Raw genomic sequence first — 24,714 nt, forward strand, 5'->3', positions numbered from 1 at the left:
GGCCATGTAATTTGTTCGCGACAAACGTTAAAGGCCCCAGCGAAAGGTTTGCCTTCGTGAGCTTTCGACTGTGAACTCGAACAAGTGTGCGTGTCCTCGTTTATTTCTGCTATTTCTTTTTCTTATATATGCTCGAAAACCATTACAAAGTGCCTTGAGTCATTTCAGTAAGTGATTAAAACTACTTAAAATGTGGTTCCCGGTGCCGACGCAAACACGTGTTTATATAGGTAACTAGATAGCCTATATGTGGCTTTTCAAGTTCGCTAGCTAGCTTAACTGGGACTGCCATATATCGTAACTACTAGCTAAGTTATTTAAACCCTTGTTTTTCTGTAGTGCTGTCGGGGCAATGTCGTGTTTCAAAAGCGATATAAACTTCTGTCCTGAATGTGGTAATATACTCCCGGTTCCTTTGCTGAAAGACGACATCACGTGTCCTCGATGCTCCTTCAAGATCTCTGTACGCGGTAAGATTTCATTTTACACGAACTTGAACAGGTGTAAGTGTTTAGCCAGTCCGATGGAGAACATTCATTGCACTTGGTTGTTTCGTTTATCTATGATCCTGTCTAGTGTCTGTGGAATACGCGGGCGGCTGTACAGAAGTGAGTGTATGGATGGGCTATTTATTGTATTGACGTGTATTCTCTGTCTAGAATTTGCAGGGCAGGTTATCACGTCATCGGTGGTATTTAATCCTTTGGATGAGAGTTCGTCTGCTGTAGAGAGCAAGAAAGACTCGGAACTATCAGGCCCAGTGGTAAATTGCCTTGACGGCTTTTATTAAGTGTGTGAGTGAACGTAAACATTCATATTTTTTAAAATGGCAATTGTTCTCAACAGGTGGATAGGAGGTGTTCACGATGCAATAAAGAAGGAATGGTGTACCACACCAGACAAATGAGGTCTGCAGATGAAGGCCAAACTGTGTTTTTCACCTGTATTCACTGCAGGTAATTTTATTGTTTTTGCCACTTTTATTTGAAAATAATTGTTACATTAACTTTGTGTTTATTTTTGGAATGCTATCTACAAATCATAAGTATTATTCAGAAGTTGAATACGTAGTTCAGTTGAAGTGAAGAACAGCGCTTAGCTTTTTATACAAAAATTAAGACTTCTCATTTGATTTCTTACCACCAGATACCAAGAAAAGGAGGATTCATAAGAGGAGGTGTTGCTGGCTGTTTTTGGTGTGTGTGTGCCTTTTATTGTGGAGATTTGACTTGATCCCATTAAAGTGCAGTTTTTTAAAGATGCTGATTTAATATATTCCAAAATGGTAACTTTTTTTTTCCAGGATTTTGATCCTTCTTGCAATAAAAATCCTACTTTTTTTATGAATATTGATGAAAACATACAGAATGCTACTATTTATTTCATAGTACTTTATGATCAAATATACCATCATCTTGGAATAGTAGTTGCTAGAAACTGGTTCAAAGTGACCAGTCCTTCAGGTTCGATCTCCTCCAAGTTGCCCTCTGTCCTCTTCAGCTGGATCAATCTGGGAAAGTCAAGAAACACTGACACCAATGTATTGAATCAAGAGAGTTCCACTTTATTGAGGAAAGCACAGAGTACATATGTGTCCTAAATCTACAGGATGACGGGCAAAAGTGAGGCATGTTCTAAGGGTCTACGTAGAAAGGAAAGAGACAAGTTAGTAAAGATTAGATGTTCTCTGCATGAATGAGCCACAAACTGTTCCCGTGCCCGCCATAAACCACTTCTGTGCTTGGAGAGAGAGAGAGACAGACAGACACATGGGAGCGAGAAAGAGAAAGACAGGGGTGAAGAAGACAAAGAGAGCGGATGACCTCAGGTGACCAGCTCGCGGTCAAGCCATCATATCGTGGCTGATATGCAGAGACCTTGCATTGGTTGCCTGAAGACAGAAAGGCTCCAGTGTCTAACAGTAATCCCATACTTTTAGGCGAGGATATGTTCTAGGGCAAATTAAATAAGGGCAGTGAAAATGATATTGCTTTTGTGCTCCTTGAATGAATAAATATCAAAATTGCAACCAACTTCCAATGCTAGTATTTATAACCAAACATCTTTTTGGAATCTGTAGGCATTGGTATCGGGGTCAATGGGGTTGGTATAAAGATTTGAATGCTCTATATGATGGAAAGGTAAGATAACTATTAAAATATTTCAAAAGCAATGATCTTTGCGATTAGTTGGATTACTTGTATAATAAAAGCATAAAATTTGATCTTAGCCTTCCTCATGTCCTGTGGGTTCATCTTGATTTCTGGCTTTGATTTCAGCCATTTGAGACTGGTTTTAACGGTTTGTAGAAGGGAGCCTATCAACAAACCTAAAGTAGTTATTGTACACTTTTTATGCACTCATGCAACTTTGGCATGCATCAGGGTCATATACCAAAACTATTGTCATAATTACTGGTTGAGGCTACAACTCGTTAGTCATATGACAGCCTGCACGTCCATAATGGGGATTGTGCACAGTTAAAAATAAGTGTGTAAAGTAACATTTAATCTGAATTCATTTAACGTTAACATTTATTGGGGATTGAAGTATAAGAATTTAGGAGTAAAAAATAAAATGTTTTTGAGTGTTGCCTATATTTCCAGTAATCCCACCCACGTGTCACAGAGCCAACCAAACACGCCCGTTTAGCATCACGTGACGAATCCAACATGGCTTTCTGTATGCGTTGTGGAGCGGCTCAATAGCATCATGTAAATAAGATTGAGTATTGTTTATTTCGTTTTTTGACATTTGTCACCTCAGGTGAGACCCATTGGCCAGCACGAAAATAACACCAGAGGAGGACAAAAAGTATTTTCTGGAGCGCGTAGAAAATCACGTAACAGGTCAGGAAACGCGTTTTCATTTCGGCGAGCTAGCCTATTTTAGCTAACAAGATTAGCTAGCTGACTGCTCATAAGTCTGCTTTAGGCAAGTTAGCTAGTTAAGGGTTTCTGTGTTGGAAGTGAATGTTTTAAGATGCCTTGCCTTTCTTCAGGGAGATTACCCCTCTTTGATTATAATTAAAGCAATATTGTGAAACATTTGCTTGGGTGGGGTTGTTGAATAACGTTCACTATAACTACCTAGTTATGCTGCATGACTGTGTAATTTAACATACTTTGTCATTTTAACATACCAACGAATTACATGTTTTTCAAGGTTTCTGAGCTTCAGTAGTGGGGACAGGAGCTCTGCAAAGAATAAATTCTCATCTTGGTCCCCAAAACTAGTGTTCTGAATCCTAGTCCATGTGTTAAGATGATACTGTTAAACTAGTGTTCTGAATACAAGTCCATATGCTGAGGTGATGCTGTGTGTTCTAGCTTTTTTGCGCTATTGCCTTTTGCAGACAAACGCTAGGAGTGTTATCCTCTAAAAATGAAACTCAGAGTCCAACTCCAGTGCAAGAACCTTCATGAATACCTCAGGGAACTGAGTCCAGACATCCTTGACAGACTCTACAACCACCCAGCAACATGCTTGGCTGTTTACAGGTTCACATTACAGATTGTATAGATTTAATCATATCTTTCATTCTCTCTCTCTCTCTCTCTCTCTCTCTCTCTCTCTCTCTCTCTCTCTCTCTCTCTCTCTCTCTCGAGAGAGAGAGAGAGAGAGAGAGAGAGAGAGAGAGAGAGAGAGATTCATAATTGTAGTAAAGTACACAGAGTTTCCAGAGAAACAGAAAGTTTTAGACAGCTGATGAAGGACCTCTGTCTAAGCTGATGAAGGACCTCTGTCTAAAATGTTCTGTTTCTCTGGAAACTCTGTGTACTTTACTACAATTTTGAATATCTCTACATCTCTTACTATAGTACACTGCAGTCACTCACCTGGAATCACCTTCGGATTTCTTAAGTCATTATAACATTCATTCCATGGGGTTTCCATTTCTAAAATTCCAAGAGTGTAGATTGTTCTTTTTTTTTGAGTTTCCTAATTTCATTGCTGCCATAGCAACAATTGGTGATACAAGCAGTTATGTCATTAATGCATTGTACATTAGTATTAAAATGCCTTGCCACTAGAAATGACAAATTCTTAGTTCCAGTGACCCAAAGATGTTCAACAAACCAATCAGCAAGCCTTCTCTTGGTTTCTCCAATATAAAGCTGACTACAGCTCTTGCAAGTAGACAGTTCCCACAGTAATGCACTAGGAGTATCTATCTATATCGATATATAGATTGAGATATACATATTCAGAAGTGAAGTACGTTTTGGACAGAGGTCCTTAATCAGCTATGCAAGCAAAATGATTCTGAGTTACATTTATATTATGTTACATTTATGACATTTAGCAGAATTTGTAGTAGGTGGAACTGGTTTATATTTGAAAAAGTAGATGTTTGCATTTTCCTTGCATAGCTGATGAAGTACCTCTATCTGAAATGTTCTGTTCCTCTGGAAACTCTGTGTACTTTACTACATTTTTGAATATCTACTGTCTCTTATTACAGTATACAGCAGTAACTCACCTTCTTCAGGATCCTTTTTGGTTTTATATATGGAAAAAAAAACTAATAAAATTGTTTTTGTCTATTTGATAGAGAGCTATAAAACAGCAAAAAATAAATACACACACACACACACACACACACACACACATATATATATATATGTATATCAATTTATATCAATATATATATATATATATATATATATATATCAATTTTTTAAAATATACTCCCTTCATATATATATATATATATATATATATATATATATATATATATATATATATATATATATATATATATATGAAGGGAGTATATTTTAAAAAATTGATCACTGAAGCTAAAAGTGAAACACAAGTGACTTAATAAATGCTGTGTTAAAGCCAAATTATTTAAGAGCTACAAAAATGATATTTTGTCATAAATCTTTTTGGTAATTCTTTGATCCTAATTCAAAGATTTTGTTATTTATCATTTGACATGAACCTAATATTCCTCAAATGCTTTTGCTGAAAGACACACATTTGTTTTCTGTAATTTCAGTGCAAAGACTCACTGAACTGCGGATTACGATGATCTTTCTTGCAAGATGTACTTGCCTGGAATAACTAACAGTTTTTGTGAATAGACCTGTTGTAGTGGCACCTTAATCAACCCGGCCCGTTTCATTTGCTCCAGAACAGCTTTCTTTTATTTCAATGTTTTTCTTTATTCATCATTCTTTTTGAGTTCTACCATTTGTTTTTTGAATGTGTGCCACCAAAATTTTCCACCCAGATACAAATACATCAACTTGTTTTTGCTGTGTTGATTCCCCAGTGTGTCATAAAAGTAATACAAGACATACCTGGCTTTCCTAGTGTGTCAGGCCACAAGCTTCTAGGAAATACTTTAGTGGACAAGTAGGGAATTTCAATAGCCATACAGCAGTACTAATCAATGGCTGGCAAGACCCCTGACAAAAGATAAATACTTTAAAGTGGGACTTTTCTGTTAAAAATATAACTGCCTTATGTTTAATTTTCATAACTTTTTGCTTTGTTTATTACTTTTTATTTCTTCTGTGCTGATAGTCAAAGAAATACACCAAAAGCTGTGCAGTGATGTTGGATATACCTTGTATTTTGCTTTCTTTTCTGTTCAGGGAGCTCCCAGCACTGGCCAAGAATTATGTGATGCGCATGCTGTTCTTAGATCACCCTCTGCCGCAGGCGGCGGTAGCACTGTGGGTGAAAAAGGACTGCCAGAAGTGAGTTCACGTGTCAGACCACCTCATGTACCAGTCCTTTTCATCTGTGCTGAGTCCAGCCTCTGGCTCTCTTCCAGGGATCATGACCGGTGTGTGTCCGTGCTGACTGGCCTCAGACTTTGGCACAGCCAACAGCTTCAGGGTGGTCTACAGGGCATGGTGCTAAACCCTGTGTTCAAGGACAACCTGAGGACGGCACTCCTCGGCGGGTGAGGAGGGTGGGATATGTGGCACCAACTAGGCAGTTGTTTGATATGATTAAGGGGCTAGTGTCTGCAGCTTCACCTTTTTCATTAATAACCAGATTCTCATTAGTAAAATAAGGCGCTTTAATGCAGAGTGGGCCCAAAAGCCTGTAGACCATAGACGCTCAACCGAATAACCTTGGAATGTTGTTCTTCTGTACTTTGCAATACTCTTCATCCTTCCTCCTCCTACTTACTTTTTTTTGACTGGCAGTGGGAAGACGTGGGCAGACGAGGGCAGCGGCCTTGGGCCCGATCGGCACGCACGGGACGTGGAGAGCCTGGATCGCTACGCCATGGAGCGCTGGGAGGTGATTCTGCACTTTATGGTGGGCTCACCATCCGCAGCCGTCAGCCAGGACCTGGCCCGGCTCTTGATCCAGGCCGGCCTCATGAGAAGGTACCACACTCGTCCATGGCAGCAGGATGGAATAACGGACATGCTGCGTATCCTTATCCTTAACCCCATCGTTACACAATATATCGTCTGCAAGTCACTATCGTGATATTGCTCTTTGTGCTTTGCCCTACCAACAAACCTTCTAATACATCACAGTTTTCTTGTATACTCTGAGCAGTATGAGTGGATGGATGTTTTGACAACATTCACTTGACGCAACCGATCTAAATAATTTTGTTCGGAATAATGAAGCTCGATCTTTCGCTATAGCACAGGGCATCACCAGTGAGTTTTTAACATTTGCAACATGTAACAGCATAATTGCAGTTGTAGTAGCCAATATTGGACTTCCTTCCTCCTGCTCTCCGTCTCTTGTCCTCTCAGTGAGGCTGGTGAAGCTCCATGTATCACCTCCGCTGGCTTTCAGTTTCTCCTGCTGGACACGGCTTCCCAGCTGTGGTACATCACGCTGCAGTACCTCAACACGGCGCAGGTCCAACCGCCTGAAATACTGCCTCTGTTAACACAGCAGTTCACACTGGGAAATGAAAAATTAAAGGAAAATTAAGTGCCTCTCAGTTTCTGAAGGCTGTTAAAGGAAAACTTTTGGTTCCTTTTGAGTGTTCTTGAAACTAACAGTCTCTTTCTCCCACCCTACCATCCTTAATCTGCCAGTCTAGAGGGATGGACCTCGTAGAGATTCTTTCCTTCTTGTTCCAGTTGAGTTTCTCCACTCTTGGAAGGGTTAGTGGAGAACTTTTTTTTTTTAAATTTTATTTCAGCTACATATTATCGCTGACCTTGTTAAAGAAACTAATTATCAGTATACCTGTAATCATTGCCTAAGGTCCTAATTAGGTGAAAGCCCTCCATTGTGCAGACTGCTCACATCCTTTATCCCAGAGGTAGTGCCTCAGAGGTCAGCACTGTTTCTTTATTTTGCTTGCTACAGGACTACTCTGTTGAGGGCATGAGTGAGTCTCTGTTGACGTTTCTGCAGCACCTGCGAGAGTTCGGCCTGGTTTTCCAGAGAAAGGTAAAAAATAAAAATAAAAAAAACCTTACACATTTGCGCTCACTGCACAGTGTAGAATAGATATGTTCTGATCTAATAGAAAATAGAATATAAAAGCTGTCCTGTACAACAAAAATCACTTTGTTCCTTGGCTTATGTGCACCTTCTCCCATTTTTGTAGAGGAAGTCGAGAAGATATTACCCCACGAGGCTGGCCATCACTCTGGCTGCAGGCATCACTGCCAACCCTTCGTCTTCCTCTTCCTCAGCTGTAAATGGCACACCTGGAACAGCAGACTCTGGTTTCATTGTGGTAGAAACCAACTACCGTGTGTATGCTTACACAAGTATGTGTGGCCCCTAAGAGATGACCTGTAAAACACTGATGAAAAACTGATAGTTAGTGGTGAACAGAGTGGGAAAAGTGCTCCTTGTGTTTCTGTCAGACTCCGAGCTGCAGATCGCGCTGGTTGCTCTTTTCAGCGAGATGCTGTATAGGTTTCCTAATGTAGTCGTGGCTCAGGTCACCAGGGAGTCTGTGCAGCAAGCCATTGCTAATGGCATCACTGCACAACAGGTATGAGACACTGCATTTAGTTTTATTTGCACACTTATAAAGCTCTTGTTCTTTCATTTTCATTTATACATGTTGCTGTTGATTTTGTACTTCCTTGTGTATTTTAGCTGTCATTGTTTCCTGTGTGTCATACTTTGACATTGGACATACATGATCTGCTATGTGTTTTTATGTTCTTTTGGGTTGTTTCTTGGGATCTTTAGATAATCCACTTCCTGAGGACCAGAGCACACCCAGTTATGCTGAAGCAGGTAGCTGCAGAAGTGTATTATCTACTTCTTGCATTCATTTTATCTCCTGGGGCTGATGCAAGTACGCTCACCTGCCTTTTCTACCGCAAGTCCTATACATCCATATATTTCTCATTAGTCTTCTCTCTTTGCCAGACTCCAGTGCTTCCCCCAACCATCACAGACCAGATCAGACTGTGGGAGCTTGAAAGAGATCGTCTTCAGTTTACAGAGGGTATGAATGTCTGTGGCAGACTCTTGGCCAAATTATGTGCGAAATCGACTTTACACATGCTAATCAGGCTAAAGAACAACTCTGCACCGTGCTAATTACATAAATCCAGCTGTGATCATGTTTGAAACTGGAATCATGTAAATGATAATCACTGCTTAGTGATAATAGTAATAGTAGTTATATACTCTGCTGTCAAGCGTTATGTGAAAGGAAATTAAGCTTAGAGATGGGATAAGGATGGGCATCTACATAAAATGCTTGGATACTTCAATGCATGTATATAATAGTGTAAAACATCTAAATGTGCCGCATAAGGAATTCTTTAAACAATTATAAGAAAAAAATGAGAGCGAACACTGCACAGTGTGGGATCATACACCTAGTAGAAAAACCACAGAGGAAACCATGACACAGGCAAGCTTTTAGCTAAATTGATTAAAATGAGTTAAGATAGAGTTCATTGGGTTCATGCTAATGATACAATATTAAGAGCCACCCTTAGTGGCACTGGGCCAGATACCATGAGGAAAGCAGTTTCTGCTCAGGACACAAACCTGCGTCCCCAGCATTTGAAATGCACCGTTTGCTGTTCAGCTAGTTACCATGGAGACTTGGACATTGAGGGAGCCTTCATTCAAGTTTGTGAGAGGGATACAGCTGTCGGTACATCACATTTATTATAACTGTAGCGTGATCCAAAAACACTCTGATTTTCTTCTCATCGTATCGCTGTTTAACAGCGCCGGTGATCTTCGCTGTAAGGGTTTTATGATGCTTCGTCTTTGTCGACAGCAATGACTTCATAATGGTGTGGTTTGATGTTTTGCGTCTGCACTCGGTTGACCTAAACTTTGTCAACCATTATTGACCTGGTGATATAAAATCTAAAGGTTTACACGAATGTTTGACTTCTGCTTGACCGCAGTAAAGGTAGAGACAGCATTCTAATGTCCTAACTGCTCTGCCCTGCTCATGTGGCTGTGTCATTCTTCTAACACACACCTGTCACAGGTGATGATTGATAATTACCTCACCAGCATATTAAAGAGTGGGACAAACCCTCTGGGAGTGCTAAACATAAGGACCTGATCTAGATGATGTCAGTGTAGTGTGAATCTGACATTTGGCATTTCGCAGGATTAACCCTGGCAATCTGATTTTAAACAATGTGGTTGATTTTGATTCGTTTCATCTCATGTATGTTCAGTACCCATATGAGATGTGATCTTGCTGATGCAGGATCACTGATGCTGAAATGGCAGGATGTATGACTCAGGCAATGAGAAAATCATCCTGTCCTACTTTAAGGCAATCACTGTACGATTATTTGTTTAGTTACTAAAGCAGAATGTGATAATGAACATAAAATATGACCTCAGGGCACTTCAATTTTGCAGCAGAAGCTTTGCTGACATCTTAGTTGTATGGAATAATGCAGTGATTGATGGTATCATGAGTGGATGACTTCTGCAGTCATTCTCTTCATGAAGTTATGAATGCCATGCTGAGAATCTGCAAGTCATTTGGTCAATCATGCATTGAAGATGTGGCTGCAAGGAATTTCCTGTGAGCCTTTAAATAAAGCCTGACTCTCGAAAGCCTCCAAGTAGATTGAAGTCTCTGCTAGACGTACCCCCCCCCCCCCAACACTTAAAGACACGCTGACCTTTGAATGTCAATGCCACTTAGTCATAGGTGAGCGGTAATAAGCATTCTCACTGATGAGAATACGGAGTGAGAATGCTGTTGAAAGCCTCTTCATTCTCCTCCCCCTCTACTGGTCACCTCCTCTTCTTTTCCGTCTCCTTGTTTCAGGAGTGCTGTACAACCAGTTCCTGTCACAGGCTGATTTTGAGGTGCTACGGGACCGAGCTCAGGTCAGTAACTGATTTAATCCCTTTTTTTGTTCTCTTGTGGATCCATCACTCTCCTGACAGTGCGCCCTCGGTCTCTCTACAGGGCCTAGGGGTGCTGGTGTGGCAGAACGCACCCCACAGGGTTATGGTGGTCACTCCCCACGGTCACAGCGAGGTGAAGAGGTTCTGGAAGAGACAAAAAAGTCATACATAGAATAGAGATCCTCTGTGCAGAGATCACTGCTGACAGCAGGCATGGCATCTGTCTCATGAGACATGAACAAAGTAACGGTCCATAGGCCCAGCCTTCAGAAGGAAGTGAAATGCTGTTGTATGTGCATTTAACACACTTTAATTTTCTACGAGGGGAACTGTTAATCATGAAATGTGATTTCAAGAGATGAGTTTAAGAGAAAAAAAATGTTGTTGCGCCTTTATTTATTGTGTTTGTGTGTGTATATTTTATAAGTCTATAAAAGGTAGTGAAAATTGCAAAGAAGTACACAGGGTTTCCAGCGAAACAGGACATTTCAGAATGGGTCTTTCATCAGATGTGTATAGTGCTTCTGCATTTCTAGGAAGTGAAAACAACTCAGAACAGTAGATAACGTGGGTTTCTAAATGTTCCAAGATTGTAGATCTTTTCTGTTCCTCAAGATTCTTGACTTTCTTTGCTGCCATAGCAACAACCTGCAAAGCAAACATGTACGTCATCAATGTGGTCTCCATTAGCTTTACAATGCCTTGCCATTGTAAATGAAAAGTCCTTAATTCTGATGGTCTGTGGGTGTTCAGCAAACTGATCAGCAAGCCTTCCCTTGGTTTCTCCAGTGCTGATTACATCTCTTTCAAGAAATACAACAAGACAACTGCTATAATTCATGAAGGGGAATGGCTGACGGCAATTGATCTTTTGGTGCTAGATAAAATGGCTATGTTAATAAATTTACATTTACTAAATTTGGAGCGGATGCAGTCTGCAATACTGCAGTGCTCTTCCATTGATCATTTATCTCACACTTGACAAACATCGCTTTGATGTATTCGTCTCATCTGTAGGAGGTTAGTAGAGGCTCCTTAAAAAGGCATATACTCTCTATCCTGGAGGATTTTGAAGTGTTTACATTTTGAATATTTTTAATATTAGCCACTGTTTTATATGCAGTATTATACATAAGTGAGCAGCAAAGGAAATTTAGTTGCCTTGTAGATTGTTCATAGGTCAGTGCGTCCTCACTTTGGACAGGTAAGACACCAAGATTGTTATCGAGCAAGGTCATTATCACTTCTTTGACATACACAGTTATGGACATATTTACGTCTTGTGGAAGTCTCTATTCTCACAGCATAGCTGTGAGTAAGGGATGGAGTTGACCTTGGAATGTGAGGAGTTGCATTGCAAATGAGTCTGTTTTTAATAGATGGTGGCATTTAAACTGTAACTTTCAGACTTAACTGAAACATCAAAAAAACAACCATAAACTCCATGTAGATTTCAGAGTTGGGTGAAATTTAGAGAAGTAAACATCTAAAATATTAAATATGCATGTAGCTGTACAAAAATACCATCTCTCTCTGTATGTGTATGTATATATATATTAGATAGATAGATTCGCAAGTACATTAGTTTTTGTATGCGCATGAATGAGAAGATTTTCAAGGCACTTGGTAACTGAAGTGCAGACTTGAACATGAGGGGAGGAAAATCTTTGACACACTGATTTGCTGCGACCAAAACAACTGGGGGAAGCAGGATACCGGGGGATGAGAGGGATTCTGTCATACGCAGAGCAAGGTAGCAAACGTGTCACTTAATCATTATTGTCAAAATACTGTAGTTGATGAACTCCTGATAAGCTAAATATCTTTAAACTATGAGACTGAACTTAACACTCTGGTTTGAATTTTTTTTTTCTTTTTTTTTTTGCCGTCAAGCAGCTTGCTAGCTAGCAAGCTAATGTGTACCTCGCCAATACACGAACGCTGGTGTCAGCACCCCGAACCGCAAGCTTGCCAGGTGGTACTCTGTGCAGACACGGTCTGATTTAATTCAAATTACAAATATCTAATATTTAACTCACGATGTTTTAAATGTTTTTTTCGTTTTGTTGTTTTTTTTAAATCGCGCATGTTTCCCATGCAAAACCGAATCGAACAGTCTGGTTGCCGAGGCCACGCATGGAACCGGGGAGGCTGCGTGAGAATCCCCCCGGTTCTAGAGACCCCGAGGCCGCGGACTGGCGAGAAGAGACTCGCGGCGTGGAGGCGGAGGAGAGGGACGGGACGCTGAAAACCAGGGGCGGCGGGCGTAGTGATGGCCAACGGGAAAAAGGGTGCACAGAGACCGGCACCATGGACAAGGACAGAGCTGAAGACGACGAGGAGGACGACCAGTACGAGGAAGAGCTGGATCCTAGAATCCAGGTAGACTTGAGCAAACCATTGTTAACGCTGCATTTGCTTTTCTGTCGTTTTTTGTTTGTTTGTTTGTTTGTTTTTGTTTATGTGGTCAAGTTGCTTGTTACAAGTAAATGTAACAAAAACAACAACAAAAAAGGCCTTAAGAATATGTAGCATTTCAAAGCGCGTTTCGGTTTCAATTTTCTTTTATAGCTGTATGCTGTCTCTCTCCTTTCTTCGTTTGCCGTAATGTAGGAAGAACTGGAACACCTGAACCAGGCCAGCGATGAGATAAACAAACTCGAGCTTCAGCTAGATGTAAGTTTTGCTTTGTATTTGACACCGGGGAGGTCATCACTACCCTGCTCATTTGATTTTACGAGCATACCGTGGTATAAATGCCTGTGTCCTCTGTATTCCCCAGATTGTGGGAAGGAAAGGGAATTGGTTTACTGCACAACAGCCAAGGAGAAATATTTTCAGAGTATCCCTCCAGTGTATAGTCCAATTGTTTCGGCGATGATTTTCTTAAAAGAGAAGGGGGCTGTGATACTTAAGTTGACCTTGCCCATAACTGGTCTTAAAATCTGAGAACTCAGTCCGACAATTATTTATGGGTACCATAAAATACATTTCTGTCTATAGGTCTGCTAGTCTGAGCTAAACTGTTCCTTGCAGAAAGCTGTTTTTTGACTTGTATGTGTATAGAAGCTGTCATTCATGTCAAAATGTAGTATGTAATGGATCTTATTGAAAAGATAACTGTTTGAATATAAATTTCATTTTTCGGTGGCATTTGGGGGATTTGTATATGTACGCTGTTTTCTTTTCTAGGTCCCTGCTCATATCATTTTTAGTCATAAAAATAAGTTATGCCAACACATTGTAGAGGCGTTCTGTGTGATGTCCATTTGATGCCAGTCAGCAATCCTGTTGCGACTTTTGCTCCGTTTCGATATAGGAGGCAAGGTCCAGCTACCGGAGGATCCTCACCGACTCTGCACGCAAGCTTAACGCTCAGGGCTCCCAGCTCGGGGCCTGCATTGAGAAAGCCAGACCTTATTATGAAGCCCGACGACTGGCCAAAGAGGTGTGTGTGTGTGAGAGAGAGAGGCAGGAACCGAGGGAGGGTGTCCTTCTCACGGCCAAGAGGATTTTGTCCTTGATGTAGAAATAATTGTCCAAATTGTGTATGTCATCCCACAACTCATGAATAATAATAATCACCTTCCATTGGATGAAAATGACTCTGCAAATGTCCCGTGCCTCATGACCATTACGGGGCAGTGCGTGTGTTCCTTAATATGATTGACCCCTTCATACACAAGATATGATTTGAAGATCACTTTTCATTTTGCGGCCAATCTCAGACGTGTAATTGCCCTAGTGCAAAATGCTCTGCAGTGGCCATCGAGTGTAATTGAAAGCAGTTGAGACAGAATTTGATTGTAAGGTTGACCTGGTCAGCCCTTCTTACAAAGAACAATAAACACACTTCGGAAGGGGTCATGTGGGCTCCAACCAGAGCTTGGACCAGTGATTACTGAGGCCTTACTGTTTTTCTCACACCACAGTACATAGATGTTTTAATCACACGTACCTGCCTCTATCATCAGATCCTCCCTAACACCTTGACAAGATGCATCAACTTAGAAATAGAACAAATTTCTGCAAGGTGGTAACATTAGACCATCACAAAGCAGTGTTTAGTATCTCTACATAGCAAGAGAATTGATACTCAGTCCAGAGAATGACGTAAGGTGTGCCGTGCCACATCTGACCAAGGCTGGCTGGGACAGGTAAGGCATGACCTCACAAAAAACGACACCCGCGCACTAACAAAAGACAGTATCATTGTTGTGACCTTAAACCCTTGTGCAACCCTGTGTGTCCAAGTGAGAGTTTTTGGTGCTGTCCAGAAAGTTCTGTTTTCCTCCACGCCATGAATTTGAATCGGTTTCCATCAGCTGGTGTCTTGTCCAAAACAGAGTTAAATGTCCTCAGTCACATCCTCTACCCAAGTTAGCCCTCTGAAATATGACCTGCTGTTTTAAGTTCCCACCATTTATTGATTGACTCGGGTTTCTTCGTCCCAACACTGCAGTTACTTCCTGTGACAATTCAGCCTTTTTCAGTAACCAAATGTTTTTTTGCTTACATCCTCGCATTGCTGTATAATCAGGTGTCAGCCACAGTCTCCTGAGCCCTTATTTGTTAACAGCTTATCCTGTTTTATCTGGGTGACTAGTTATGCATCTGCATTGGCTTCAGACTTCACATTCTGTCAGGCATCGCAGGAATTATTATTCCCCTTTATTTTTCTCTGGCTGTTGTGAGAACTTTCTTGTCATTGAAAGGTCAAGCTCAAGTGCTTCTGACAGATGTGCATATGTTTAAGAGCAGGGTGATTGATGGCTGCGTCTCTCTGTTGAGGTGTGATTGATTGCTGTACCTGCAGGCCCAACAGGAGACTCAGAAAGCGGCTCTGCGCTATGAGCGCGCTGTTTCCATGCACACGGCTGCCAGGGAGATGGTGTATGTGGCGGAGCAGGGTCTCCTGGCAGACAGAAACACTCTGGATCCCACCTGGCAGGAGATGCTCAACCACGCAACAGCCAAGGTACATTTAAGCACTGAGTAGCATATACACAAATGTACAGGCATGTAAGACGTAAGCAAGAACACTGCTGTGGAACTGCCCTCTCAGATGTTTATGTAGGCTTAAATCATGCACATAATTCCTTGTAGTTGCCTTTAGCTAGTTGTCTGGTACATCAGCCCATCTGAAACCATCTGGATCAGGTCGTGTTTTTCTGTTTTGTAGTATATTGACTACCTTGCATATCCAGATGTTATGCCCTCTGGGTTATGCATTTTTAAGATTTAATCTCTCGCCACTAAGCACTACCCAGAGTAAACATTAAAAAATATAGCTTCGTGGAGCACAGCAGATCAGTTTAAATATGCTCTAGCCCAACCGACATACCAAGAGCCAACCAACATGTAACAAACCTTTGTTTTTGTTCGACTCATACCTAAAGGTGAAAGTAAACCCAAGGTCTATGAGAACTACTCACATAACTGAATAGTATGGCTTAATAACAGAGGTAAGCAATTATTGTACTGCAACTCCAGGTAATATACACAGTCAGTTAATAGTAAGTAGTCTCATTACCTGGTTTGCATGGATTCTAACAGGCCCCTTAAAAGCTTAAATGCTTTCTGTCCAGGACCAATCAGCAATAGGGTAATTAATGCATACTTGCACTTAATGATCAAGCTTAGGTATCTTTATTTGGATTACATTTAAGTGCTGGCTACTATTGCGCTCCGTAAAATTGCTATGATGTAGGAGTGGTACATTTGTAGATTTGTAAATGACACAACATACACTGGGGCCTTTTTCCGCACCCAGTTGTGAGCAATCTTTTATAACTCTGCCTTATTTAAACCATAGCCTGCTTAGCCTTCAGCAAAGACACATAAATAATGTATTCTGCTGCATGGGAATTTTCATTTCTTTCTTTTTTTGTATGAACATTGCAATAAGACAAAGGGGCACCTGTGCTGAAGGAGCATTTTGATTCTGAAACAAGCTTGCAGCTGACTGCCGATGGTCTGAGAGACGTCAGCAGCTGATTGGCCGATGTGCTTGGGCCACTGTCAGGTGAACGAGGCGGAGGAAGAGCGTCTGAGGAGCGAGAGGGAACACCAGCGGGTCACCCAGCTGTGCCAGGAAGCTGAGGCCCGTGTCCAGACCCTGCAGAAGGCTCTCAAGAGGGTCATCCTCAAGTCCAAGCCTTACTTCGAGCTCAAGGCCCAATTCAACCACATCCTGGAGGTAGAGGGCTCAGCTCATGCTGGGCTGATAGACACAGTGGTTTATAGTCCCCACTACGTTTTTCTAAACCAAAAAGGTTTAACAGTGATTTATTATTTTAGATTTAAGAAGACTGATAGATTAAAACCTTTCTCTTTTGCAATTCACATAAAACAATGTTTTATGCCAATAAGACAATCTGTCAAAAGTCATATAAATAAAATGTAATTTATATAAGATTCAATTTTATTTATTTATTTTTGTATTATACTGTGAACAACTAATTTGTTTTTGCAGAGTGTTTCTTATTTAGATGTAATAATTTGCAGGAGCACAAGTCCAAAGTCATCCAGCTTGAGGAGCGCGTGGCGAAGGTGAAGACCCGTTACTCCGTTGCCTTGCGCAACCTCGAACAAATCAGCGAGCAGATCCATGCGCAGAGGGGGCGTGTCCAAGCCGCCAGGGAGCGAAATAGAGCACGTGGCGGGCGGAGCTCCCCAGTAGGGGCAGAGGCTGAGGGCATCATACAAGCAGGGGCTTATGGTGGGGTGGGGGTGAGCCTGATGGATAACGATTGGGCAGATCAGGAAAAAACTAGGCAGTGGGTGGAGAAGCACAGGGAGTCAGGCTGGGGGCAGAGGGAAAGGGGTGAGAGGGCAGGATCTGACTCCATGTCGGTCATCAGCCTTCAGACCATTGCCTCGGACCTAGAGAAGTGCGACTCGGTGGAGCACCTGGGTGACCTGAGCGATGTTGGGAGTCTGATCGGTGAGGAGAGGGGGCCCAGAGCCGCAGAGAGTGCTCTGGAGGGAGAAGGGGCGAACGTGTCTAGGCAGGATAAAGAGAAAGAGAGGGGGCCAATGGGGGCAGACCGTCCGCAGCGAGACAGGGAGAGTTTTGTTAAGCAGCACCACCGGAGCGTCAGCTTATGAGAGGTGCGCCTCAGACCTACTCTGCTCCGCCTTGCTTGCAGCTTTCCACACCTCCCTCGCTGCTGGATTTGTGGGGATTAGGGGGCTAGGGGGAATGTTTACCAGTCCAGACGCTTCCTCAAAACTGCTTGGCTGTCTTGGCCATCTTCCCCGTGGCCATGAACGGAGACATAATAGTGGCGGGAGTGTGAAGGGTGAGTGTGAAAACCTGCACGCAAAGGCCTTCGGGGCTCCTGCGCAACTGCTGCTAACACAGATTGAAGTCATTTATAATCGGTGATAGAAGGGTGGAGAGACAGTGATGTAAAGAGAACAAAACCTGCGTGGAGTTGTTTTGAGTTTAGGATTCTACACCTTGCTATTGTAACACTGCAGAGCAGAGGGGGGATCTGATACTCTTCTAAATATTAATGAATAACTTAGGAAGAACAGGGAAATTTCAGTGTATCCTCTGGGAATTGTATTTCCTGTGCTCTGATCCTCTCACACTCTTTATCTCTTAAATCTGTCACTGGGAGAGAGACAGAAGGGAGTGGGAGAGTTATGGAGAGAAAAGATTGGAGTGCAAATACAGTCTTAACGGACAGGCTGAAAATAGATCCCAGTGCACATCGTGGATCTGGGGGGATAAAAATAGTATCAGCTGCACTGACCATTTTCTCTGTGCTGTACCTCAAAGGCTCGTGTATGGGAGAGAGTGAGAGAGGAAGTGCTCAGTGCTTTATCTTTTCCGTCTACATGTTTTAATTCTGATGCTCTTTCATGCTTATACATTAATACCTTCACTTCTCACTGGGGTCAGTTTCCCTGGTTAGTACCTTTACATGTAAATAATGGAACGATGTACTTCTGGTGTGTAATTTGTTCGCTTCTGCCCATTGTCATGTTTTGCAACTTGATTTATGACTTTGGGGGGAAAGGTGGGTGTGTGTTTTTTTTTTTTTTTTTTTTTTTTTTTTTTTGTATTTTGAGTGCCTTTGTTATGTATGTGTGTGACGTTGCTAAATAAGCGTGAAGTTTGGTATCATCAGCATATTATCTGGAGGTGCAGTCTTTGTGTGTAAAGATTGTCATGGCATTCATCAGCTCCCTGAGTAACATCTACTCCCACAGTTAGTCTTTGTTTATTTGATTCAGTCTATTTGAGCCACATGGACGTATTACACTTGATTGCTGGATATTTTTAAGTAATGTCTTCTCATTTGTGTATGATAAATACATGTTTACAGGTATGGTTTTGGAATGGAATAATTGCATGACTGGCAAAAGCAGAGTGCCGTGGACATGAGGAGGTATATGGTAATGTCTGTAATGGAGTTGAATGGTTTGAGGTGGTGGTGGGGGTAGCTGATTGTTCCTAGTCCTCCAGTCCTTTGATTTTTGGCCCTCTGCACTGTGTTAAAGGTCCTTTTCTTCTAAGAATAGCTAACTTACCTGCACCTGTACCTGTTGTTCTCTTTTAATTTACATACGGTAGAGTATAAATGCCCTGGTCAGATAAAGTCCTGCAGTACTGATCAAGCTCTCTGTATATATGAAGTTTGTCCAGTTGAAGTGTGATATAGGTAAATAATATTTATCATATTAATGTATTAATTATGTAAATGTTAATTTATTGGACAGTTGAGGACATTAAAACTTGAATATAATGTCTATCCTTGTCTTCTCTTTTTGCTGTTAACATTTTCTAAGGTTCATACCCTCAAACAATATTTTTTCTGGCATGTTTCAAACATTCCTTTTTATATTTACAAGCTTATTTGTCTTGTCTTGTCTCACTCTTTATTAAAACTACATGACCAATGTTATAGACATTTGCTTTAAGTGAGACTTAAGCGCATAACCTCCTGCATCCTAACCTAATCCTCTGACCTAAGAGGGACTGACCTACAGGCATTGCTGCTTCTACGGCACAATGTAGTGGCTCTTGGAGTCTTTTCAGTATATTTTTGAGTCCTCCACTGCTGCCAGTTCAAAGCAGGCCATCACAGTCCCTTCACTGCTGTTGATGCACCTCAAATGGGAAGAAAAGCGGGGAGGTATAAGGTTTCCTTGTGCTTTTAATGTCTGGTTTGAATGTATGAGAGGGCATGGAGCGTACTGGGGGGAACTAAGCTGCCAGAGATTGATCAGATAACACTCCAGAGAGGAGAACTTGCCGTTAATGAAAAGGGAAAAGTAGAAGAATATCCTCCATGTCCAGGCTTTAGTTATACAATGGTAGCACAGAGATAGACGTGCACCCCGAGACTGGCCGCAGGGAGATGAGGCAGAGAGTGCGGAGTTGAGGAAAGGGATGGAAGTGGCTAATCATTGTAATGGTGGAAGGGAGCAAAACCGTAGACATGCCGTGTGAGGGTAGGAAATTGGCACCAGAATATGATTTCTGTTGGGTAGAAGAGAGCGAAGATGTGACATTGCAGTGTGGGACTTTGTGGAAGCGTGAAGATGGCATTGGGGCATTTGCTCACTTCGTGGAAGAGATCAAACGTGATGAGAAAGCAGGTCGAGTGGTGCGCGGACTCCGCTGGATATTGCTGGATTCAGCAGCTACTCCTTTTAGGTGGCCATTATGTGGAGGTTTCTGTTTTCAGGCTATCGTTGTGTGGAATTTTTTTTCTTTTAGGTGGTTGCTATGAGGTAATTGCATACCAAGGATTTTATCACTGACTGCTGTGTAATGTTGAGGTCTGCAGAGGAGGGTGGCAAAGGTGTCAAAACCAAAGAAGTCTTTACTTCTAGATTTCGATGCTTGATACAAAACTAAGATATGTGCTTATATGATTTTTTTTTCTGTTTGTAATAGTTTTTTTGCCAGTGTGTTGATATTACAGTGTGTTGTCTGACATCTCTGTTTTTTTTCCCTTTTAGTATTTACTTGATCAGTGTTTGAACGATCTTGAAAGCGAATGATAAAAAGCTTTGTTGAGGATTGAGGAGAAGGAATGCGTGAGCAGAGTGAGATAAATCTGAGAAGTTAGAAATAGAGACGGAGAGGGAGGATACTGAAATGGGCAGACAGAGATAAGTCATCTGCTCTGAGTGATATTTGGCTTGACGGAAAGTCTTGGAAGGGATCCACTGGGATCTGTAGAATCTGACTCACTCAGGGGAGCATCTGAAAGTTTGTCATGTCTCATTGGTTATAGGTCAGCAGTACAAGGAAGACTTTCTACAGCTTGAAGAACTACTTGGATTACTTTTTAGTTCTATTCAGTAAACAAATACAATGTGTACATTAGGACAGGAATGTCATATTTGTTACATTAGTATGCAGTAGGACTGATTCATGTATATAGTTAGATTTTGCATATCCCCATGTCCTAAACACATTAGGTGATGTTTTTGTATGTGGCCTAAGCCTAGTCTTTGCTAAATTACTATGCCAGTAAGACAGTTTGCTAAATTACTAAGACCAGCCTTAGTTTGTGGCATGGAACCTGTGTTTGGTGATGTAGAGAAGATTTAAGGTCCTTTGTTGGTGTGCTGTTGAGAAAATCTTGTGTGAATGAGATGGTCTGTACAGTTATACCTCTGATTGCATATTGCTCCTTTCTGAAGGTTAAATGTCAGTTAAAATTGGGCTATTTAGGCCCACCATTGGTGGATTTTTGTAGTGGTGTTGCATTGTCATAACCATTATACATAAGACTGTCACAGCTGTTAAAGGCATTTTTACAGTGATTTTCCTTCATTTGATTTTATTTGACCTCTGTGTAAGTGGTAATCTATGAGTTCATAGAATCAGGTGTCTCATCTGTGGAAGTATGAATGTCTAACAAGTTTCACTGGCCAAGTGTACTTGTCCCTAAAATTCCATGTCCTCTTGATTTATTTTAGGGTCCACAAGCACCATTCTTAACAATCCACTTTTAAGGACAGAAAACGGATGCAGGACATAAATGCTATTCAAGTGAATCAACTGAAATGAAACCCAGTTTACTGGCATTTTATACTCCTTGGCCATAGCTATGTCTAAACAAAGGTTTTGTAATTGAGGGAAATGTGCCATAGAGATTTCCTGGTTTTTAGGTTTTGAACCCTAGTGCATAGAGCATCTTCTATATGTATGAAGGTTTCCCATTTATGAGCACCCTCTGTGCTGAGATATTTCTGAAGACTTTAATACTTTAATTGTATTTGCTATTTGATATATAGTTTTACCATTATTGGTACTATATCTCAATCTGTCTTACTACTCCTCAAAAGGACAACACAGGGCAGGAAGCCTTTTCCTTCAGTCCTTCAGTGGTGCAGTAGTGGTAGTTTATAGGCCATACCCTTTGTACATTATGATCTTACTAATTTGGGGCCATTGGCAGGTGATTCGGGTCAGGAGAGCTGTAATTTGGGATTATCACAACCAGGAAATTGTGGCAGACAGGTGTGATGAGGAGTTGCTGTGGCTCCACAGCTCGGGCAGCTGGAGGAGCAGCGGACGTGGGTATGACTCAGCTTTGCAGATCTGAATATGGGAGTGAGTCTCTACCTTATTGGGTCAGCTCACTTGCCCCGGAGTGAAGACGTGCCTGCCTTGTTGGGAACCCCTGTAATTCATTATCCTCACCTGTCAAGTAATGGCTGCATAGGATTAAAGGGTTGAACTACAAGAGCTCTCTATATTTGTAGGAAGCCCTTGGAGAAGGGGGAGAAATGCCAAACTGTGGTGGCGGCAGTACTGATGTAGCTGTGAAAAATGTCCTGTCATAACCAGCAGAAGCACACAGTATGTGTTCCATCTGTGCAAATCACTGCCATAGGGAGGACGTATGGAAGCAGTTGGTTGTTCCGAGCTTCTCAAGTTAAAGCCCTAACACGTGGCTCTGATACGGATCAGAATAGCATAGAAAATATATTTTATCTACCATTTCACGGTAATCATTTAGAAGCCTTCTTCCCCCTGGGGCAAAACTGGTTTCATTAGGCACAAGAAATGGTGAAACTGTGACCTTTGTCTTTTTAATCTTTGGTTTTGTTTAGGTTGCATGCAAATAAATAAATGGTGGCTTCACAAACATGTCGAATATGCTCTCACTTTAGACTAATAGCATCATGGGTTTTGTAATTCACAGGTTGGGTATAAATGTGTCTAGAATATAAAGCAAATGTATCAGTCAAGGGACCTAGAAAAGACTCATTTTAACACATGCTTTGACATGATAAAGCATGTAGCCCTTTAACACGATGGTGATGCATCCAGTAGAACAGTCCTTCAATGCAAACTGCAGCCCTTGATGGAGCTTGAAATATTTTTGTGTACTTACTGATTATTATTATTATTATTATTATTATTATTATAGCATGGGCGTCACTAAAAATATACAAATAGGCTAGCCTCCCCAGGAGAACTATCCATTAACACATTGTTTAAAAGTCGTTTTTAGTTTGCTTTTTAACTGACGTTACATTAGCTTTTGTTCATCACTCATCGGTGTCAGTTTCATTTCGGTCAATTGTAACAGGCATTCAGATTACGTGATTTCTTTACTTGCATGCTGAATGTACACAGTTTTCTGGCAGAGACGCTCTGTCTCTCACATAGCGCAACACTGCTAAGCAGTGCAGAGTGATAGTCAACAGTGTCACAGATCGCCCAAACATTTAAATCTCTCATACTCAGATTGACAAGTTTCAATACACCTCCCAGGTTTTAGCGCCGCTATATCTCAGTAATTTGGAGACACGACGCCACGGTTGAATAGGGTAGCTTGAACAAGAACTGCTGACGATTTAAACGAATAATGCACGTTTATTTGGTGGGACTAAAGACAGTTCAAAGGGCATTGTAGTCTACAGGCAAAACGACGCCCATGTTGTTAAGAATGTATTGTAATTCCTAGGAGTGTGACTTACTCTTAAATATTGTATGTGTACGTGGAACACTTCAGAACAACAGAGAGGAAGAAACAGGTTACTGTAAATGCAATGTGAAATCAAGACAGAAGCATAACTTCAGTAACAAACAGCATGTTGACTGAAAAGGGTGGACTGCCGACTGGTATGGGAAGGAAATGAGTCACGATTGGCTTTTTAGTTAATAGTTATAGACCAGTAATAATTACCTACAGTGTGGTACTGCTCAGCTTGTGTAAATGCATGTTCCCCAGAGTGAAGAGACAAAACTCAAGTTTATGTAAATGGTCTTGCGCCACAGTATGCCTTTTATATGTTCAAGGGACCTCCGAGGGGGGAGGGGGATTGGGGCATTTCCCCCAGAACGAAATGAAATATTCTGACCGACTGCACTGCGCCGCACTGCCTGTGCTGAACAGGTTTTTGTTCAAGACAGAGACTCCACATGGAAGAGCGTTTTCCGTGCTGCATCCAGTTGATATCACACTTCTGAATGATTGCATTGCATATTAATAACCCGTCGCTGATTTCTGAAAACCTGAATTTAATTTCAGTACAGTGCTCATATGCGTGGTGGCCGACTGTATTTCACAATGGCTGTTTCTACTCCTGTAGTTCGTAGGCCGCTCCACACGCCTACAAATCTTTATTAGAAATGTCAAATAAAGTGACTGCATTTTTTAAAAATAAATCCCGCCTGATTTGAGACTGCTGATGAACCGGCTGTTGGACAGTGTGACTGACGGAGTCTGTAATCGAACATTTCCATGCCGTCTCAGCAGCACTTCACGAATGTTTGGCTCGTTGAAAACTCACATATCCTTTTTAGCTTTCATGACTCAACCTTCCTTCCGCTGCCAAGCACGCAGCCACAGGATTTTAGAGATGCGCGCTCACCGTGGACCGCTTTTATACCCAGCAAGACAAAAAATGAATAATAAACCGCCTAATCCAATCAGCGACAAAAGAGGTCCAATACAAAAGAAGTCTTCTAATAAAATCGCACATAGAAACCTCACTAACACCAAGCCGACACGGAATAAGTAGGCTATATTGTGTTCATACAATGACTACATACATCAAACTGACACTACAGAAGGGGAGAGAGAGCTGGAGTCGAAGAGCTTTCATTGGTTAGTCTCCGTAAGCCATCAAGTTGGCGAAGGGGAGGAGGTCTGCTCTATTTATCTAGGATGTAAACGCACCATCTGTCTTTCCGTCAGCCAATGAGCGCTCTAATTCTCCACTATTCCTACCAGCCTTGTCTTCATGTAGTGTGTGCCGTACGGGCTTCCGAGAGCGCGGACTGCAGAAGCGAGGGGGGAAAGAGGATCGGTGAGTCTCTCTCTCTCTCTCTCTCTCTCTCTCTCTCTCTCTCTCTCTCTCTCTCTCTCTCTCTCTCTCTCTCTCTCTCTCTCTCTCTCTCTCTCTCTCTCTCTC

The 24,714-nt window shown here is 41.6% G+C and overlaps 3 protein-coding genes across 5 annotated transcripts; all 3 read left to right on the plus strand.

Moving 5' to 3' along the window:
* The first annotated feature begins 5 nt into the window (after positions 1–5).
* polr1h (RNA polymerase I subunit H) lies at positions 6–1,347 on the plus strand. Of its 3 annotated transcripts, none has more exons than XM_027030420.2 (5): positions 6–86; positions 340–470; positions 660–763; positions 847–956; positions 1,147–1,347. In XM_027030420.2, exons 2-5 carry the CDS (start codon positions 353–355, stop codon positions 1,169–1,171), a joined length of 357 nt encoding a protein of 118 aa, XP_026886221.2. In that variant the 5' UTR covers positions 6–86; positions 340–352; the 3' UTR covers positions 1,172–1,347. The 3 variants fall into 3 exon arrangements, with proteins under 3 accessions (XP_026886221.2, XP_026886222.2, XP_026886220.2); XM_027030421.2 differs by having other exon boundaries at positions 25–230; XM_027030419.2 differs by having other exon boundaries at positions 25–167.
* A 1,314-nt stretch (positions 1,348–2,661) lies between these two features.
* gtf2h4 (general transcription factor IIH, polypeptide 4) lies at positions 2,662–10,706 on the plus strand. Its single transcript, XM_035529452.1, has 14 exons — positions 2,662–2,849; positions 3,356–3,500; positions 5,607–5,711; positions 5,789–5,920; positions 6,171–6,356; positions 6,741–6,849; positions 7,032–7,100; positions 7,309–7,392; positions 7,553–7,718; positions 7,818–7,948; positions 8,152–8,199; positions 8,335–8,413; positions 10,229–10,290; positions 10,373–10,706. The coding sequence occupies exons 2-14, from the start codon at positions 3,385–3,387 to the stop codon at positions 10,481–10,483; spliced, it is 1,398 nt and encodes a 465-aa protein (XP_035385345.1). The 5' UTR covers positions 2,662–2,849; positions 3,356–3,384; the 3' UTR covers positions 10,484–10,706.
* Positions 10,707–11,966: 1,260 nt separating this feature from the next.
* sh3bp5lb (SH3-binding domain protein 5-like, b) lies at positions 11,967–19,074 on the plus strand. The gene is made up of 8 exons (XM_027019752.2): positions 11,967–12,064; positions 12,208–12,286; positions 12,428–12,693; positions 12,925–12,987; positions 13,631–13,759; positions 15,128–15,289; positions 16,337–16,510; positions 16,819–19,074. Exons 3-8 carry the CDS (start codon positions 12,448–12,450, stop codon positions 17,419–17,421), a joined length of 1,377 nt encoding a protein of 458 aa, XP_026875553.2. The 5' UTR covers positions 11,967–12,064; positions 12,208–12,286; positions 12,428–12,447; the 3' UTR covers positions 17,422–19,074.
* Positions 19,075–24,714: the final 5,640 nt, after the last annotated feature.

The sequence above is a fragment of the Electrophorus electricus genome, chromosome 8, assembly GCF_013358815.1.
Source record: "Electrophorus electricus isolate fEleEle1 chromosome 8, fEleEle1.pri, whole genome shotgun sequence".
Taxonomy (NCBI): Eukaryota; Metazoa; Chordata; class Actinopteri; order Gymnotiformes; family Gymnotidae; genus Electrophorus; species Electrophorus electricus.

Bases quoted from the DNA above. Each gene is read 5' to 3' on its own strand.
- polr1h (XM_027030420.2), top strand. From the start codon at position 353: ATGTCGTGTTTCAAAAGCGATATAAACTTCTGTCCTGAATGTGGTAAT. The intron at 764-846 runs GTAAATTGCCTT...TGTTCTCAACAG, and splicing joins CGGAACTATCAGGCCCAGTG to GTGGATAGGAGGTGTTCACG. The intron at 957-1,146 runs GTAATTTTATTG...TCTTACCACCAG, and splicing joins TTCACCTGTATTCACTGCAG to ATACCAAGAAAAGGAGGATT.
- gtf2h4 (XM_035529452.1), top strand. From the start codon at position 3,385: ATGAAACTCAGAGTCCAACTCCAGTGCAAGAACCTTCATGAATACCTC. The intron at 5,921-6,170 runs GTGAGGAGGGTG...TTTGACTGGCAG, and splicing joins AGGACGGCACTCCTCGGCGG to TGGGAAGACGTGGGCAGACG. The intron at 7,949-8,151 runs GTATGAGACACT...TGGGATCTTTAG, and splicing joins ATGGCATCACTGCACAACAG to ATAATCCACTTCCTGAGGAC.
- sh3bp5lb (XM_027019752.2), top strand. From the start codon at position 12,448: ATGGAACCGGGGAGGCTGCGTGAGAATCCCCCCGGTTCTAGAGACCCC. The intron at 12,694-12,924 runs GTAGACTTGAGC...GCCGTAATGTAG, and splicing joins AGCTGGATCCTAGAATCCAG to GAAGAACTGGAACACCTGAA. The intron at 15,290-16,336 runs GTACATTTAAGC...GGCCACTGTCAG, and splicing joins TCAACCACGCAACAGCCAAG to GTGAACGAGGCGGAGGAAGA.